The sequence below is a fragment of the Zeus faber genome, assembly GCF_960531495.2.
Source record: "Zeus faber genome assembly, chromosome: 10".
Classification (NCBI taxonomy): domain Eukaryota; kingdom Metazoa; phylum Chordata; class Actinopteri; order Zeiformes; family Zeidae; genus Zeus; species Zeus faber.
In genome coordinates, this window is record NC_137199.1 from 28,695,861 (window position 1) to 28,713,258 (window position 17,398).

Below are 17,398 nucleotides of genomic sequence, written 5' to 3' on the forward strand. Positions count from 1 at the left end.
TCTCTCTCTCTCTCTCTCTCTAAGCGACTTATAATTATTCAAACACTGACGGAGCGAGCAATTAGGTGTTAAGCGTCTTGCTCAAGGACACTACAGCATGCTAGCAGGAGGGAGCCTGGGATCAAACCAGCAACCTTTAGATTACTAGACGACCAGCTCTACCTCCTGAGCTATCATCCATCCCCCCCCCACACACACACACACACAATCACAATCTTTAAGTGTTCATTTTCAGAAACCAGGTTTTTAATTAATCCCCCTTTATAAATTATGCAATAGACAGAGTTTGCCCCATTGATCGAGATTAATGTTTAAATTGTGGGGGGATAATGGCACCTAAAGTTCAATTTCTTCTTTTTCAATAAGTTATAGTTGGGATACAAACCGATGGAGAAATCTGATTTTAGTGGTGGGGTGTGAGCAGCCCTGGGTGTCAGAATAGAAAGCCTTCATTATCAGATTTTCACAGGGTCATTAGGTGGCGCAGACACCTGGGATAACAGGCTGACTGTCTCTAAGACACCAGCCGTTTAACCTCCTAATGGTCCAACTAGAGCTCATCCATCACACAAGCAGCAATACACCCCCATTTACACCCCTCTGAAGATCCCATCTCAGCCATCCCAGAGTTTCTCATCGCAGGCTGTGAAAGGTCCCACTTTAACTGGTGGTGGTGAAATCTGCAGCGACATTGAAATGAGCAAAGAAGAAAAAAAAATGACAATCATAACTCACAGATTGTTTGGAAGAGTGAAATATTTATATAAATACTGAATATTGTACAAATACATGGTACCATTCTGTCATCGTTTCGGTAAAAAGATGAAAATAAAAATCACGGCCCATATCAGCTCATCCATGGCATAGTTTAAAACTCACTATAATGTAAGACTGCCTCCTGTGCAAACAAAGCCATTAGTCATGTGCAGCTATAAGGACTAACTACAAACATGCTTTACACAACAAGCCAACTACTGCAATCCTCATATGGCCCGAGGCAAAAACTGAACCATGGGAGCGGCCCTAACACCTAACAAATGTTTGGGAGTGTCAAGAGTAAGCAACCCCCGCATTTCTACATGAGTAAATATTATCAAGATGGTAGCACCGCCAGGAGCGGCTTCCAAAAGGTGGCACACGGCACCCTCAACCTGGAACACCAGAGGCCGGTCAGAGGGCGTGCGAATCCAACATAAGACATAATAAACTGAGATCGTTCAAGCCTCGTTTAAAAAATATAACATGCACAATTTATTAACAAAATCAACATCGCCTAAATCCGAGCGTCTGTGTCAGACTCCCTCTCCTTTTTAACCCGAACACAAAGACGACATGTCCTGAATGTTTTGTCAAAGAGGAGGAAAGGATGGACCTTTGTCGTCAAACAGGTTTCATGAATTCGCGCACAAAAAGACACGTGTAAGGCTGTGAGCAGGACCTGCACAGCTTAAACTGAAGTGATACTGTGGCATATCACCTTCAAGATTATGGGCACATAAGCACGGACGCTACAGAAGAAGCCCTTCACAGAAGAAACGTTAAAAGAAAAACATTTTTAGTCTAATGTGTGGCAACAAGGAAAAGGAGATGGAGATAACATTTACTTGCCAAAAATAAATAAACCTGAATTTCACTCCTGGGATTATTAAAGTGTCATCCGATCTTTTCACTCGGTCTGCTTGTATAAAATCTAGCTACAGCTCCCATGAAAAGCCAAACGGGCCAGATCAAGCCTTCGACAAGCCCCGTCACCTCTGACCGCAAAACAGGCAGCTACGACGCAGAACAAAACATACAGTACATTAAATAAAATAATGTTTAAAGGGGAGATTGCGACCGTCTCCATTCTAACCGTGTTAGCTCAATGCAAGGCTGCGGAGGGGAAACGAATAGCCGAGTTGCTGTGAAATTAGGAAAATATGCTCCTTCTAGCATCTCAAACACTGTTATATACTGCAGTGCCCAAATCTTTAGTATCCCTTTAAAATAAACCAAGAAGAATTTGACTATTTTAAATACATCCCATTCTTGGAATGAGGTCATTCAACAGGTCACACCCCTCCTCAATGACCTTCGCCCCAACTTTGGCACAACAGACATGATCGTCACAATCTATCCCTTCCTATTCATCCAGAGCTTGCCTTTGTTTTGACATGGAGTGAACGTAGGGTGGGTGCAGTGTATCCCATCGGGCCCATTCATGCAGCAGCAGATGAGTTGCTAATCACAGAAACCATACGAAACCCATATTGTAATATTGGCAATTGTCCTCGTAAAACTCGCACAAAAGGTAAAAGAAATATTATCAATTAGGAACCCCCTCCCCGAGTTTAAGTATTAGCATTGTTAAAATCTTCACCATAATACTCGTAATACTGTCATAGGTCAGAATTTATGTTGATTTCTATTATTTTGGTTTGGTTGGATGTCAGTAGTAACCAGCAGCCAAATGGCAGTGAAATACTAATAAATTAGTTTCCTCTCCAGTCCGTGAGAAAACACTCCAAGTTACTAAAGCCTACAATCAATCAGTTACAGCGACTGGCACATAAATACAATTAAAAATGTGAAAGCCTTGAAGTAGCTCGTCGCCAAATTCAGAAATGCAGTCCGCCCTGTGAAAGGCAACTGCTTCACCAAATCTGCTCGGAGGGGCTTTTTGTTGCAGTTTAACATGAAGGAAGCGGGCGCAGACCGACATTTATTCGACACTTTCATATCACCCTGTCCTCCACCCACTAACCCAGTTCCCAGACCAGGTTAACACTGCCTACTCCAGTTTGGTTAAATTAAACCTGGGGTGTTTAAGTATTCACTCATTATACTTCCACAAAAGTATCAAGTCAGGATTCCCCGTTACTACCTGACCCACCTATGTCCGTGACACACGGTAGAAATATCAGATCAGATTTCTGTCAGATACAGTATATAGAGTACTGGTAGTTTACCCCCAGCCTCTACATCATCTGATGAATTAGCACTAGCTCACGAAAAAAATAATAATACTAAAAAATCTTCAACGCCTGCAAGAGTTCCTGTCACCAAGTACCATCACATCTTTTACAGTTTGGCCATGAAAATCCATCCATGTACCGTTTTTTGTTTTCTATAAAAAAGGACCATGTAAAAGTACATCTGTTCTGGAGAGAACTCTGGTACGAGGCGCTGTTCGGAGGCACCGAGCACAGGTCTAAACCGGTGCAGCTCGGATCGGTCCCGGTTCCAGTTCATCAGTGTGACGTGAAAGGTCTTGTAGCCGGGGAGGGGAAGGGATGTCTGCGGCACGTCCCCAAATCAGTCGTCCTCCTGGAATTTACTGTCAAACAGCAGGACCAAAATAAGGATTGCCCTTATTGACCTCGGTAGCTGGGTGAAAAGGGGCTTCCCTTAAGGCACACGGGCCTCGGCACGAGCTCCCTTCTCGGCTCCAGTTCTGCTCAGTTGAGCTCCGTCTGGTTCAGAGCAGCGGGGCATTTGGGAAAAAAAAAACATGTCTCCCCAGAAATCCTCCCTTGCAGTGCCATCTTGTTTTACAGTAGAAAGCAGATGCAGACGCTGTCCTTTCCTGACAGTGTTGAGGTGTATTGTGCATTTAAAGTAAAAGTAAAAAATGTAATCAAAAACTCCACGCTTCAGATCGCTCTTTGTTTGTTGCTTGTCCACTCTTTGAGACCTCCGTCAGTGTTTTCCGGGACAACCTGAACAACCACGTGGGCTGTGGTTTGGTTCACGCCCCACATTTAAGTCCAGGTACCGGTGGGTTCTGCCGCCCCGGAATGTCGACCCAACAGGTCCCACGTGGCCGGCTCTAGGCCATGAGGCACCAGGGCGTCTGGTTCTGGTCACAGTCCAGCTTGGTGTTGACGATCGTACAGGGAGCGCCGCTGACGGTCAACTCCTGCCTGGACTCCACCTGGTAGCGCAGGTTAGTCAGCCCCCCCTCCGGGTCAACTTTAAACTGCTCCTACACAGGGGGAACAGGGGGAGAGGGAGAAATGGGAAAAGAAGGAAGGAAGAACTTGATGTCTTCACATTGATGCCCCCTACTTTCTACCTTTCGTCAGGGAGATGGTCGCAACCGTGGGCAACCACAGCACTCCACAGGCAGAGGTCAGGTCAGAGCGTACCTGTTTCTGAGACGCGACCCTCTTCTGGTCTCTCTTTCGCCAGGCGGGGTCATGAATGTGGCGGAAGGTCTTGTAGCCCGTGGTGATCCCACTGGGTCTGAACAACTGACCAGGGAGAGTGATAAATATCATTTTCACACAATTTTCCTTTTTTTAAAGTGATGAATATCCTTCCTTGTAAATAATAAAAGGAGAAAGCCTTATTCCAATACAATGATTAACCACATCCATTAAATTATTCGTTCTCTCCATTGCTGTGTGGGCTCAATTAAATAAGATTCTCGCATTGCTATGAATTAGAGCAAACAGCAAAAAATTTGCAGACTATCGAAATGGGTCTTTTAATGTGAAGCCTGTGTGACAATCACTGGTGATGTGACTTATTGACCTAATTGGCCAACGGTGACGCACAGACACTATGTTTATCAGCCCAACTTAGCATTGAGATCCAGACTGTTTACGTTCTTATCCGGTGTTGAATGCGAGCTAGTTTGAATTTTGAGTTGGAATTGTGTTGCTGTGTTTATGTGCGGGATGCTGAAAATGATCCCCCTGTGTCCTCATAGAGTAAAAGGTATATTTGAAACAGTCTGGTTTGGTTTTTACCTGCAATTCAGCCTTCCTCAGCCTCCTGTAGAACTCGTCATCCTCTCTTCCCCAGCCCCAGAAGCGGTTGGACATGCCGTTACACTAAAGGCAGAAAAGAGACAATACAGAACAACACGCTCACTCGCAGCAATTTTCTGTTCCAATACCACCCTTGTCTAATAAATATTGCTGTTCCCGGAGAGCGAGGGTATCAAGGGTATCAAGACTGATCATTAAGTCTTATTCAAGCCTCAACCATTATGATAAATCTTGAGTGTTACCATGCCATAATGCTTCTTGGTAAGAAGCAGGATTCCTCCTACGTAGGTTTTGTAGTGGTACAGGGGGTGCAGCTCGGGTGAGGCCACGTGGAATGGTCCCTCCTCAGGGAAACCATAGTCGAGGGCCTGGTTGAGGGGCAGCAGGTCAACGTCATGCATGGCCAGGTAGTCTGTGTCGTTCCCACTCTCCATGTAACCCACGTTGATCAGAGACGCACGGTTGAACCTAGAAGGAAGAATCCAGCTGTCAGACTTCATTAAATTTTTCAGCCTTTTATTTCTAGTTGGAAGGTGGTGTCTGTGAACCCTGTCAACAGCAAACACCTCATCACCTTTGGGATGAGGTGGAATGAGAGATTTACAGCATGAATATGTGGACAGAAAATCTGCAGGAGCTGCATGATGCTATCAACTTGCTATGGATGAAAAGCTCTCATCTCAATGTTATGATAAATTCAGGATGTTATGGGGGCAAATTTAGTCGGGTGGGGTTCTACCCAGTATAACTGTACAATGTTTTTTCACGCTACGCTGCAGCTGTATGCATTCAAAAAATGAAATTCCAAAAACTATAAATAAAGTAAGACATGGCCTTCTCCCCTTCCTCTCACTAACCTGTAGTGGTCCATTTGGTTGATGACCAAGATCCTGTGGCGGATCCTTTTCTTGTTGAGGAAAGCATGCATGAATGGAACAAACACAAGCAGCTCCTCAAAGCGTTCCCTAAAAGGGATGATCAGGGCCATCTTGTGAGGACCCCAGGAAGGGTCGTCCGTGGAGGATGCCAGGTGCTCAGCCAGACAGGGTTGCTGTTGCTGGGAGATGTGGCTGTCTTCCATCATGGCAGTGGACAAGTCCCCTGTGCAGCTCAGCTGCAACCAGAGGAGGGACGCCAGCACCAGAACCATGCAGAGTCCAAACAGCTTGTAGACTGTGCACTTCCCTGACAGGAACCTGACGCAAGGGAGGCAAGTATTAAACTTCACCTCAGTTAACCAGCTATGCCAACCATGATGAGCAATATCCCTTTCTCAAAATAAATATACTTAAAGTAGAAAATAACTTTAGGAATAATGTGGTTAATAATGCAGTATGGAAATCAAGGAAAAAGCTGTAGTCCAACAACAAAACATAATGGGTTATAGGGTGCAGAAATATAATCAAACTAAGAAGCCTCGGAACATGGACCATAAACACAAAATATTTTAAATATTTAATTGTGGAAAGACTCATATTTTAAACGTTTAAGGTGCTTTCAACTTCCCAATGAATTTGCAGCATTTTTATTTTCGCTATGATAGACGGCAAACAGGTGAGTTTTCCAATTTGGACACACACAAAGAACTCATATCCCATGCAAAGGTGTGTGTGAGCTGTTTTCTGAAACATAACAACCACACCAGCTCTCTTCCGACATGCCTTGTTCAGTCCAGGTGGATTTAACAAAGCCCATGCCACTCTGTGAGAGTTCCTCTTTCAATACACTGAACACCATTCAGCATCACGCCAACACACCATTTACTCACTTTACAACCATAGTCTTCTCTCGACGCGGCTCTTTAGACGTCTCACTTCTTGTGAGGTCAAGAAATGATATCATTTGAATGGTTTGAGACAATACATTGTTCTGGTGACCAGTGCCATGTCACAAAACAAACAAAACAGTGAACAGCACGAGCTGCAGCATCGTTATTCCCACGGTCAACAAAGAGTGCTTACCTCCTCTCCTCCTTGAGATAAAGCACGGGCTTCCTTCTCGACGAATACATCATTTTCAAAAGGCAGTTAAATGTTGAAGATCACAACAGGAGTACGTGGTCCCCCGCCCCCCAAAAAAACCAACTCAGCCAGGTAGTAACGTTCCAGCTCCTCTCCTTCGGCTTCTACACCCTTCTCCCATTGCCCTTAATGTCCACGTAGCATAGCGGTGCAGGGGGAAATGCTAAGCTAATGTCCAATAAAGTACGTTGTTATTTCCCCCGACACAACATCCTTGAGGGCTTCAATTTAACTGTACTGTTTCCCGAAACAGATAAAACTGACACCGAGCGAGTTCAGTCATAAATGGCTTTACTTGAGTCTTACATATTTGAACGAGCGGATCGTACGGTACAGTGAGGTGGTCCGCTTCTAATATAATTCCGGGCGCAACACGTTGATTATTTTAATAGGTAAGAAAGGTTCCTACGGGAGGTCTGTCATAATTCACAAACATGTAAAATAAAACCTACAACAATACAATTGAATATCTGTATTATGTAAAATCTGTATAAAGTATGTAGTATTTATTTAAGTATTTTAAATGCAAAAAAAAAAGACAAACACATTAATTGATCTATCTAAAATTCAATAACAAAAATATTATAAATAATATAAATAACATATTTCTATTGCTTACAATTTTTGAAATGTCTACACGCATTCAAGTGGTTGATTCAACGTATGGGTGGAGATGTATATTCTCGTTGTTTTTGTGTAAACAATATTAATCCAGATTTGTGGATTGTAGTATTTATTCAACATATTCTGTGTACGTTTTTGCGCTACTGTGATACAGAATCACTTCTATAGTCCCAAATTTTTGTGTATAGTGGGATTTTGAGGACTGTGTGAGCACAAATCTGGATTCATCACAAAACTTATCCGCTGAATGTATGTGCATTTTATTTATAGGGCACTTTTTTTCAAGATTTTACACAAAAAGAATCTCCTTTCAAATGTAGAACAATATCACTGCCAAGACCATCATCAAGTGATTTAAATTGTAAGCCACATGAAATGTTTTTGTTGCATTGTTTTTGTACAAAATTCTTTGTTGCATATACCCAACTTAAAACATGTTTTTTTTCTTGAAACAAGAAATATCAATGCTGTAATGTAATACATAAAATAACATGCTATATAAATATATATTTCCCTCCAAGCTATCCACCAATGTTGTTTGGTTTCTATACGATTGGCATTTTAGCAAACAGATCTGCAACTACTACTCTGGGTGAATCACAGCCGGTCCTCAGGAGTAGAGTTAATTTTTTCAGCTGCCTTCATCTTTCTCTGTATCTGTATTGGGGTATTCACGTGAACTATTCCCAAAAGATATTAATCAATCCAAGGCCCAAACTCACTTGGACAGACATTACATTTTATTATTTAGTCATTTAAACCAGGATGCTTCTCATGACAGGGACACACTCCTTTATTTCCACTGGAAAGAATAGAATAAGCATTACAGATTAGCTGCTGCTCCAGCAGCGCTCTGCAAAGGTCAATGCTGGGAGACCATGGTTCAAATATTAAGAAATACTGTATACAATAGGAATTGAGAATAAAATGCAAAAAAATGTGCAGAGTATTCTTTGATTGAATATGCTAAACAAATAAAGCCATCAGCTGTCAACGAGTCCTTTTTTACCTTTTTTTTTATTCAATTCAAAAAGCTTCCTTTTTTTTTTTTTTTTTTAGCTCATTTAGTGGCAGGAGCATGATCAAGATAGAGTGGGTCAAATTGAAAGTACTAAAGTAATCCCTCTTACCACCACCATGACAAGGACTGTACAAAAGGAACATCTCTGGCAGTGTTTGGAGCCAGGCAGGTGCAGGATGATAAAATGTATAGGATATTACAAGTACAAAATTCTCCATAAATCCCCAAATTATTTCTGCAATCCAAGATTGCTGCTGCAAAATTTCTAATCTTGTTGCTTCATTGCAAATTCTCTTGTCTGACATGCAAATTATAGCGCTTCATTACTGTATACCCCACCTGACAACCCACCCACTAATGCAGAGAAACATACATTCAATTTGGACACAATAAAAACAGAGTCTGCGCACAACACTAAAAAATAGTAATAACAGTTTCTCATTGGGTAGTACTCAATTGAGGCAAGTTTTTTGAACAAATGCAATTGGCATATAGAGCAGAACAGCGCAATACAATTTGTTGTCAAGATCACAGAATACATTTTTTGATGGTGGTGTCCAGGACAGGATTGTAGATTACATGAAGCCCGAATGAGTAAACCAATTGCATTTGCTGATAACTCTCGCCTTATGGAAACTTACCCGTTAAAGATCATGTTCAGGCATAAACAAAATGAGTGATCTCTAGTGGCCAGTAACACAACATGTACTTTTTTCAAAAGAGCAACACACGGAAAAGGGCAAAATCTATGTTTTGATGAACATTGGGATGTCTGCCTAATAAATGACAATCTGATTGAAGTTTGCATCTCTGTGGTGCAGGACTATATTTTTCTGTAAAAGAATATATTTCATCTACACAAGGAATTGTTTTAATGTGCCCAGAACATAATATATGCTCTTTGCATTTTAGATAACGGAGCCATTTCCTGGTCAAATTAAAATATAGTTTTTGAAATAAATAGAAAATTACTTTTCTTCTGGTAGTCAGATTACGAGGGATATATCTCAAGCAGGACGGTAATAAAAATAAAAACAGAGTCTAAGACATGGCCCTTTCCAAACTAAATCAAATCAAGCAGGTGGATTTTCCTGTTCTGTTGATAATGACTACACGTCTCTTCATCAGTCGGCAGACTGCTTCCTCTCCAGTGCCCATCTGTGCTCCGCCTGAGGGTTCTCAGTACTGCACCAATCGATTTACACACCACAAATGCACACGCACGAAGAACTGCACAGGCGCCCCCCCCGGGGGCGCTACACCAGCTTCTTGGCCTCAAAGAAGCTCTTGAGGTGTCTCATCTGCCAGAAACCAATGGCGACTAAGATGAGAGTCTGGACGATGGACCACCACAGCACCCTCTGGTTGGTGCTCTCGCTGGTCTGCCTGAAGCGCTCCTCGCGATACTAGAAGAAACAAACACATGAAGGCTGCAAAATAAAGAAACATCTCTTTCCATAACACCTGGAGCCAATCTGCACTAAGCTCCCCACTTCCTAAGGGTACATGGTAGGATACTTTTTCTTTTAAATCACAAAAAGGATAAGGTATTTTATGAGATGTAATCTATTTGATCAAAAAAGTAGTAAATGGGAGGAATAACAAGTAATATATGAGAATATAGGTTGTCAACTATGAAATGCTTTGGTCACACACTAATTATTACAACAAAATAGGGTGACAAAATTGGCCCAGTCATCGGACGTTTAAAGATGCCATGTCCCATTAACAAATAGACTTGTAGACTATTACTGGCAGATAAGGCTTTCCACTATCGGTGGACTATCTGCGGTGGTAGTGGCAATAGAGAGGCCTAACCATGAAGACTCACAAAAAGTTTCTTACTAATTCTCCATCTCAAGTTATTAAACACACACAGCTTGCCAGGAGCGCATACTGACCCTTTGGTAGTTCTGCTCTTTCTGAATCTGGTCCACCTGTTCCACCAGCTGTCTGACTCGGAGCTGCAGCTCTGTTAGTTTATCTTTGGCAGCAATCTCAGCATAGTTGTTGGTGTGCTCGCCCACCTGGATGTCTAGATGGACCCTCTGCAAGGAGATAAAGATAAGTAAGCAGCCTCAGTCAGCTAACAGTGTCTCAAACCGTATGTAAAAGCATGTACAGAAAGTGGTTGAACATGACGCAATTGCATTATCTAAAGCCAGTGACATAGGAAATATTTGAAATTGCATTGGGTGGAGTATAAATGAATCAATGGAGGAATACATTCATAAAGTGATCTTACAGACATGTTGTATAAAGTGCTACAGTCAGAACATAATATGAGATAAGAAGAGGCCTGCAAGTTAAAAAGGCTCCATACTTGTATTTTTTAAATGAAACAGCATTTGGCTGTTCTTAACCTGACACGGGGACCTGTGTCAGATTAACATGTTGGAACTACTTTGAATGTTTTAAGTATTTTAAATATGCTAAATATCCCAAGCGTGAATACATGGTTGCATATAACCGAACAAAGATCTACATGCACCCTGCTCTATCTCAGAGTTTACAAACCATAAGCCACAAACAACATTATATGAGCAATTTAGCATTTCTAAGCAGCCAAAGGCTTGACGTCATAATTTGTCTGGATCTGATCCCACGCCGCCATGATTGTCTGTGTTTAGTACGTCTACTCACCAGCATGCCTCCAGCGAACAGGGCAAACTTGGAGGAATTAGAGTGCAGACAGATCTGGTGCTCTCCTGGAGTGTGAGATGTGAAGGTGAAGCGGCCCTCGGATCCATACTGGCGAGACAGAATCACCTGAAGGAAAAACCAAGGTAGAGACACATCAACACATGCATGGATGCATGCAATATTCACCAGTTTATTGGTTACAATGACCGCCATAACATGTTCAAAAGCAGCAGTTGTGAACTTTGTATCTTTGTGTTCCAAAAAAAATTGTGACTGCTTCGTATATCGCCTACAGGCTTGCAATGAAATGATAATCAATTATTACTGAGTGTTCTATCACACCCGTCAGGCATGTCAAATTAGTGGAATCAGTCACAATTACCTCATCGTTAAAAAAAAATAAGAATAAAAAAAAAAATAAAAACAAGAAGCCATTAACTTCTTCCCCCCCCCCCATATTTTTTTTACATTGTGGAAGGATGCCCAGTGACAACAATGGATTAGTTATACACTACAGGGAGCAATGCTTAGAGCACATCCAAGTGTGTGGCCTCAGCACAGGACACTTAATAGTCCTGAAAATTACAACAAAACATTAATGGCCGAATGGTCATGTGTAAAAGCGTCTTTTTGTCTAGTCACAGACTTGTGGTGGTCTTGTGTGTTGAGAATTTACCTTCTCATCTGGATCTTTGACTTCAACAAACATGCCCAGGCCCTGTGTAGCAGGTAGATATTCCTCCTTCTGCTTGTCGTACAGCTGCGTCCTGTAGTTCCCTGCACAGAAAAGGTGCACGTGGAACATGCATTTATATGGCACGGCACATACACATTCTTACTGTTCATTGGAAATTCAACACAATAATGAACTGCACATTCATTAACCTAGTTACATATTAGGTCAGAATGCCTTGTAGGAAAGCTTTAAGACCAGTTATTCAAGTTAGCAGATTTGCTTGTAATTTTTTCATTCTTGTATATTGAACATTCTCCAATAAGGTGTGGCAAGAGTGTTCTAATTCCAATTTACTTTTCTGTCTGGCAGAGAGGGCAGTCACAATAATGACATTTTAGTTGACAATTTTCATACATTGATACCTTTTACAGAAGAGCCATTTATTGGCATTGAAGACTGGAACATAAAAATTTGGGTAGATGGTTACATTTTCCTCAACCAAATTGAAACTCTCGAAAAGGGGTAATGAGGGAAAATATGATAAACAGTTGAGCTTCTGTCTGGTCTGTCTTATCGTGGTTTGCGATGTGAAACAGAGAGATGATACCTAGACTAGACTAAATCGAATCTAATCCACACTAGACTACCTGACTAAAATCAGGAAGTACTGGTCGGTGCTTTTCAGACTTAAGTATTAAATATCTGTTAAGTATGGAATATTGGTAAACGAAAAAAAATACTAAGTAGGTATGTTTCCAGAGCATATGCATTATTATTTTTGGGAGAGGATGCTTTGTTGTGTTTTATTTTAATGTTTTACTATGTATTTTATGTTAAAAAAAAAAAGTGGAAATTGTGGAAAGAAAAAAGAAAAGAAATTAATAATTCGTAAAATACGACACTGTAAAATGTGTCTTCAGTCCATGGAGAGTATCAACATATTCATCAGAAACCGATGATTACATGATTGAATCTTGTGAAAGGTTAGTTAAAGCAACTAGCTAGCAGTTAGCCAACTAGCCAGCTAAAGTTGAAAAGCCACCGTAAAGCGCCATCTTACCAATAATCATAGTCTCATCCGGAATTTCTTCAATAAAGCACTTCTTCTCCGTCTCTCCTATGTGAAAGTACAGAGACGAGACGAAGCTATAGAAGACGTTTAAAAGTAGAACTGACAACACACACGACTGCATCTTGATGGCCGCCATCTTCCTGCCGGGCGAGTCCTCGTCTGAGTCTGCGCAAAGTCATCAGTGCCACGTAAACCTAGCGCTCTGCCTCATCCAATCAACGCGCCGCCTGGGAATTGTGGGTAATGTAGTTCTAGACTTGCAACATACTTTAATGACTGCATGTGGCACACCAAAACCTTGAAAATCTGAACTCTTGAGATCTTGAATGTATTCTACAAGAGAGACCTGGCCAAAAAAGCAGCGGAAAATATTAGGGAATGGACATCCGAACACATAAAAGGCATAGCAATAGCTTCTTCTTCCTATTTGGGCTGCTACCATTAGGGGTGGCCACAGCGGATCATCTTCCTCCAACACCTTCTGTTCTGCGGATCCTTCTCTCTTACACCAACCGCCTGCATGACCTCCCTCACCACATCCATAAAGGTTCTCTTTGGCCTTCCTCTTTTCCTCTTGCCTGGCAGCTCCATCCTCAGAATCCTTCTCCCAGTGTAATTCTCATCTCTCCAAATATGTCTCAAGTACATCATCTCAAGTTCAAGTTCAAAAGATTATTTGTCACATACATATAAATCTGGCCTCTCTCACTTTTCCACCAAATTGTCCGACCTGAGCTGTCCCTCTAATGTACTCGTTCTTAATCCTGTCCATCCTTGTCGCTACCAATGAAAACCTCAACATCCTCAACTCTGCTGGAACCGTTCTGTCACACATCACTCCGGACACTCTTCTCCACCCACTCCACCCTGCCTGTACTCTCTTCTTCACCTCTCTCCCGCACTCTCCGCTGCTTTGGATGGTTGTCCCCAAGTACTTGAACTCATCCGCCTTCTCCACCTCCACTCCTTGCATTCTCAGCTTTTCTCCGCCCTCCCTCCCATTCAGGCACATGTATTCTGTCATACTCCTGCTGACTTTCCTTCCTCTTCACTCTAATGCACGCCTCCACTTCTCCAGGCTCTCCTCGACCTGCTCCCTAATATAGATCACAATGTCATCTGCGAACATCATAGTCCACGGAGACTCCTGCTTGATTTCATCTGTTAACCTGTCCATCACCATTGCAAACAAGAAAGCGCTCAGAGCTGCTCCTTGATGCAATCCCACCTCCACTTTGAATGCCTTTGTCCACCTACTGCACACCTTACTACTGTCTGACTGCCCTCATACATATCCTGTACCACTCTTACGTACTTCTCTGCCACCCCCGACTCCCTCACTTCCTCTCTCGGCACCCTATCATATGCTTTATCTAAATGGCATAGCAATAGCAACAGTATAAAACAATATTAGTGGCGATCTAACACGCTCCTGCTTCATGACCTATTATCACACATAGCTTTGAACTTCATAATGTGTGACAATGTCACATTTTAGAAACATAGTACAGTACATTTCAGTGGAGGCTTATTCAATCAATTTGTTTCTAAATTGGGCTTTCAGGTGTACGTCTTACCTGAATAGAATACCTATTTTTTCCCGGTTCAATAAACTCCTTCTATTGAAAAGCAAAATTTTCTGCAAAGAAAATGGCATTTGAGAAACACATTTTATTTATTTATACATTATATTCATGCACAGCAAAAGCTTTTAAACAAAGAACAATTAACAAAATATCTAACAAAAGCAATATACAAGGGCAAAAATGATCTTAATGGTATTACAAAACCATCACAAAAATATACAAGTCTGTATTCAAAATATAAAAAACGTAGTGCATTTTCTTTCTCTCAATTGGAAAGCTGGTTCTTTAGAAATAGAAGAGCTCTTGAGGAAGAATCCATTCTTTAAGCTTGATGTAGATGCTTTAATACCCCTTTGATCTAAGAGAAAGAGCAAAAATGGAATGAATTTGACAAAAGTGGGAAAATCTCATGTATAACAGTCACCGGCTCAATGAGGTCTGCATGGTGCTTGTGCTTCACAGATAAAATATATTAAATTGTGTGGTGAATTCAAAAAGATGGGGAAGGAGGACTGCAGCAATTTTCTCAATCAATATTAATTAGCTCAAAAAGTTCAATGAGAGATATAGGTGAGAATTCTCAAGCAGCTAAAAATAACCTATTTTTTTTCCCCAGGAGAAAGTTAAATGCCTCCCAAAACCAATTGGAATGGCATTAAGACATGTGAAATGTGTACAACAATATAAAATGTACTAGATGGATCTTTCCCAGACAGAATAAATGCTGATAATATTTTCTGTGAGTCATGGAATTTCGCAAAAAAGGTTAGGTTTACCTGGAGAAGGACGATATGGTCATCAGCCCCAGGAGAAACTCCAGGCCGTAGAAGCAGAGGAGGATGGCACTGAGAATGAATTCAAGTCGCAGGACAAAGGTCTGCAGCAGAAGGTAGTAAACGCCCAGCATGGCACACGGTAGAAGGATAAGCACAGAGATGCTGGTGGCCATGGAACGCTCACACAAGTTCCCCTTCCATCCTGGAGAGCAGACACCCATGAAGAAACACAGGGCACTTTGAGGGCAGGGGTGCAACAACATAGCTGATAGATAATTCATTCAGAGGGAATTCCCCAGAGGGAAATTCTACCATACTATAGATGGATATATTTTACAACACGTCTATACATATATTTACTATACCATACTATAGAAGATTGCAATATACCACTTACTACTTGTACTATCATTGCTACCTGGTATACTATCTGTTCTCTACTTTACTGCACCCGCCACCTGAGCTCACAAGTTAGCAAAATAAGCAGCAGTGTGCTACACTGTTACATTACATTACATTTTACATTACATTACATTTAGTCATTGATCAGACGCTTTTATCCAAAGCGACTTACAATTGTTCAAACACCGACGGACGCAGCCATCAGGAGCAATTAGGGGTTAAGTGTCTTGCTCAAGGACACTACAGCATGCTAGCAGGAGGAGCCTGGGATCCAACCAGCAACCTTTAGATCACTAGACCACCAGCTCTACCGCCTGAGCTACCATCCCCATGTCTGTTAGCTTCCCTTTCTTGTTTTTGCACTGTTCTGCCAAATTCTGGTGCTGGAACACCTGAATTCCACCTGGGGATTAATAAAGTGTTATCTTAATATGTGGAATACATTTCCCTTTCTCCTTCATAATCACTCACCATAGAAGATCCTAACGGTCTCCAGGCCAAGGAAAAGGAGAAGGAGAACAACATCCAGGATCAGATTGTTTGAGGGGTATGGGAGCAGGATACCTGCAGAAAAAAAGCATTGTATCATAGTTGATACCTGCTTCCAACACATCAACTTCAAGAATGGACTGTTCTTGCTACCTAATATATCCCACCCCTTGTCCGGTGCCATTGAAACAAGATTATTATCAAAATAATTCAATTAATCTGTCAGTGGTATTAATGTTGTGGCTGCAATGTATATTTGGAATTGACCCTGTTGTTTATCTACAGCACATTATTTCATATAATGATTGTCAAGACCTTTGTAGATGAACATGAGAACCTCTGCAAGGAAGTAGGCTGCAAAATACCAACAGTTCAGGTAGAGGAGAACCTGTAGTGATGTGGACGACAACTGGCAAGGATAGTCAAAGAATAATTGATTCAGTGTAAATTATTGTAGTGAGCTGCTGTCTATTGTAGGGGAAGGACGGTAAAGGGAATACCTATAAAAACAACTGTAAATTCTAGATATTTGCTTTAATGTATATCTCAAATACATGGAATCAAAGTATCGTGTGTGTGTCATCGGGTGGATGGATGGATACATACATACATACATACATACATACATACATACACAGCTATACACAGATAACGCAGAGTCACAAGGCCAGATTACTGTTCCAGTTGAAGGATACGATTGGTTGCCGCCCTGCATGAAGAAAAATACAACATTTCCATGTTAAGTGGCTTGAGTTTTCCCTCGATGGTACAAATACAGGTTTTTGAGAGAGCTGATGACAACATGAGCTGGCGTCTTGCTAGCCCCGTTTGGTCCCCCGCCCATAGTCCCAATGAAAACGACCGGGGGTAGTGTCTGGCTTGCAAGACTGTGTGCGTGTACGTTACAGGAGGTGTTCTTTGTTAGAAACAAAAAAAAAAACAACAACGTAAAGACAGTGCATTACACCGTTCAATTTAAGATAAGGAGATTTACTTACCGGACGCCATGTCTCATTACCATGGAAACTATTTACGGAAGTGACGTCATATAAATAGCCTTCTACGCCCGGCAGATGGCGCAGCGGCGGAATGCGGTAAAGTGATAAAGTTGGAGAGTAGTCATTGCATGGACGTCACGATAAATATTATACTACACATAACATATAAAAAACGAACACATTTCCTATTTTTGAACTGAATAGGAAATCTAAGAGACAAAAATATCCTGGAATAACTGCTGCTTTTTAAAGATAAAACCATCCTTAATTTTCTTTATTTGATCTTATTTTTATTTGATGTAATTGTATGCACTAACATCACATGTATCCCGGTGT

The 17,398-nt window shown here is 41.5% G+C and overlaps 3 protein-coding genes across 4 annotated transcripts; all 3 read right to left on the reverse strand.

The window, feature by feature from the left end:
* Positions 1–2,605: 2,605 nt before the first annotated feature.
* Positions 2,606–7,053, reverse strand: b4galt7 (xylosylprotein beta 1,4-galactosyltransferase, polypeptide 7 (galactosyltransferase I)). The gene is made up of 6 exons (XM_080007603.1): positions 6,716–7,053; positions 5,612–5,950; positions 4,997–5,222; positions 4,734–4,817; positions 4,128–4,232; positions 2,606–3,964 (listed from the first exon to the last, which is right to left on the reverse strand). The coding sequence occupies exons 1-6, from the start codon at positions 6,766–6,768 to the stop codon at positions 3,809–3,811; spliced, it is 963 nt and encodes a 320-aa protein (XP_079863729.1). The 5' UTR covers positions 6,769–7,053; the 3' UTR covers positions 2,606–3,808.
* Positions 7,054–8,168: 1,115 nt separating this feature from the next.
* On the reverse strand, positions 8,169–12,957 carry tmed9 (transmembrane p24 trafficking protein 9). The gene is made up of 5 exons (XM_080008334.1): positions 12,800–12,957; positions 11,740–11,840; positions 11,064–11,189; positions 10,322–10,468; positions 8,169–9,826 (listed from the first exon to the last, which is right to left on the reverse strand). Exons 1-5 carry the CDS (start codon positions 12,945–12,947, stop codon positions 9,677–9,679), a joined length of 672 nt encoding a protein of 223 aa, XP_079864460.1. The 5' UTR covers positions 12,948–12,957; the 3' UTR covers positions 8,169–9,676.
* A 1,619-nt stretch (positions 12,958–14,576) lies between these two features.
* Positions 14,577–17,090, reverse strand: tmem216 (transmembrane protein 216; the record flags this gene model as incomplete). Of its 2 annotated transcripts, XM_080008513.1 has the most annotated exons (6): positions 17,063–17,090; positions 16,760–16,773; positions 16,380–16,473; positions 16,047–16,139; positions 15,174–15,375; positions 14,577–14,755 (listed from the first exon to the last, which is right to left on the reverse strand). In XM_080008513.1, exons 1-6 carry the CDS (start codon positions 17,070–17,072, stop codon positions 14,740–14,742), a joined length of 429 nt encoding a protein of 142 aa, XP_079864639.1. In that variant the 5' UTR covers positions 17,073–17,090. The 2 variants fall into 2 exon arrangements, with proteins under 2 accessions (XP_079864639.1, XP_079864640.1); XM_080008514.1 differs by lacking the exon at positions 14,577–14,755 and having other exon boundaries at positions 15,170–15,375.
* Between the last annotated feature and the right edge of the window lie 308 nt (positions 17,091–17,398).

Coding starts and splice junctions, on each gene's coding strand:
- tmed9 (XM_080008334.1), bottom strand. CDS start 12,947: ATGGCGGCCATCAAGATGCAGTCGTGTGTGTTGTCAGTTCTACTTTTA. Junction 11,841..12,799: donor GGATGAGACTATGATTATTG/GTAAGATGGCGC, acceptor TTTTCTGTGCAG/GGAACTACAGGACGCAGCTG. Junction 11,190..11,739: donor TCAAAGATCCAGATGAGAAG/GTAAATTCTCAA, acceptor TTTTTCCTTCAG/GTGATTCTGTCTCGCCAGTA.
- b4galt7 (XM_080007603.1), bottom strand. CDS start 6,768: ATGATGTATTCGTCGAGAAGGAAGCCCGTGCTTTATCTCAAGGAGGAG. Junction 4,818..4,996: donor CCAAGAAGCATTATGGCATG/GTAACACTCAAG, acceptor TTCTGCCTTTAG/TGTAACGGCATGTCCAACCG. Junction 3,965..4,127: donor GGGTCGCGTCTCAGAAACAG/GTACGCTCTGAC, acceptor CCCCCTGTGTAG/GAGCAGTTTAAAGTTGACCC.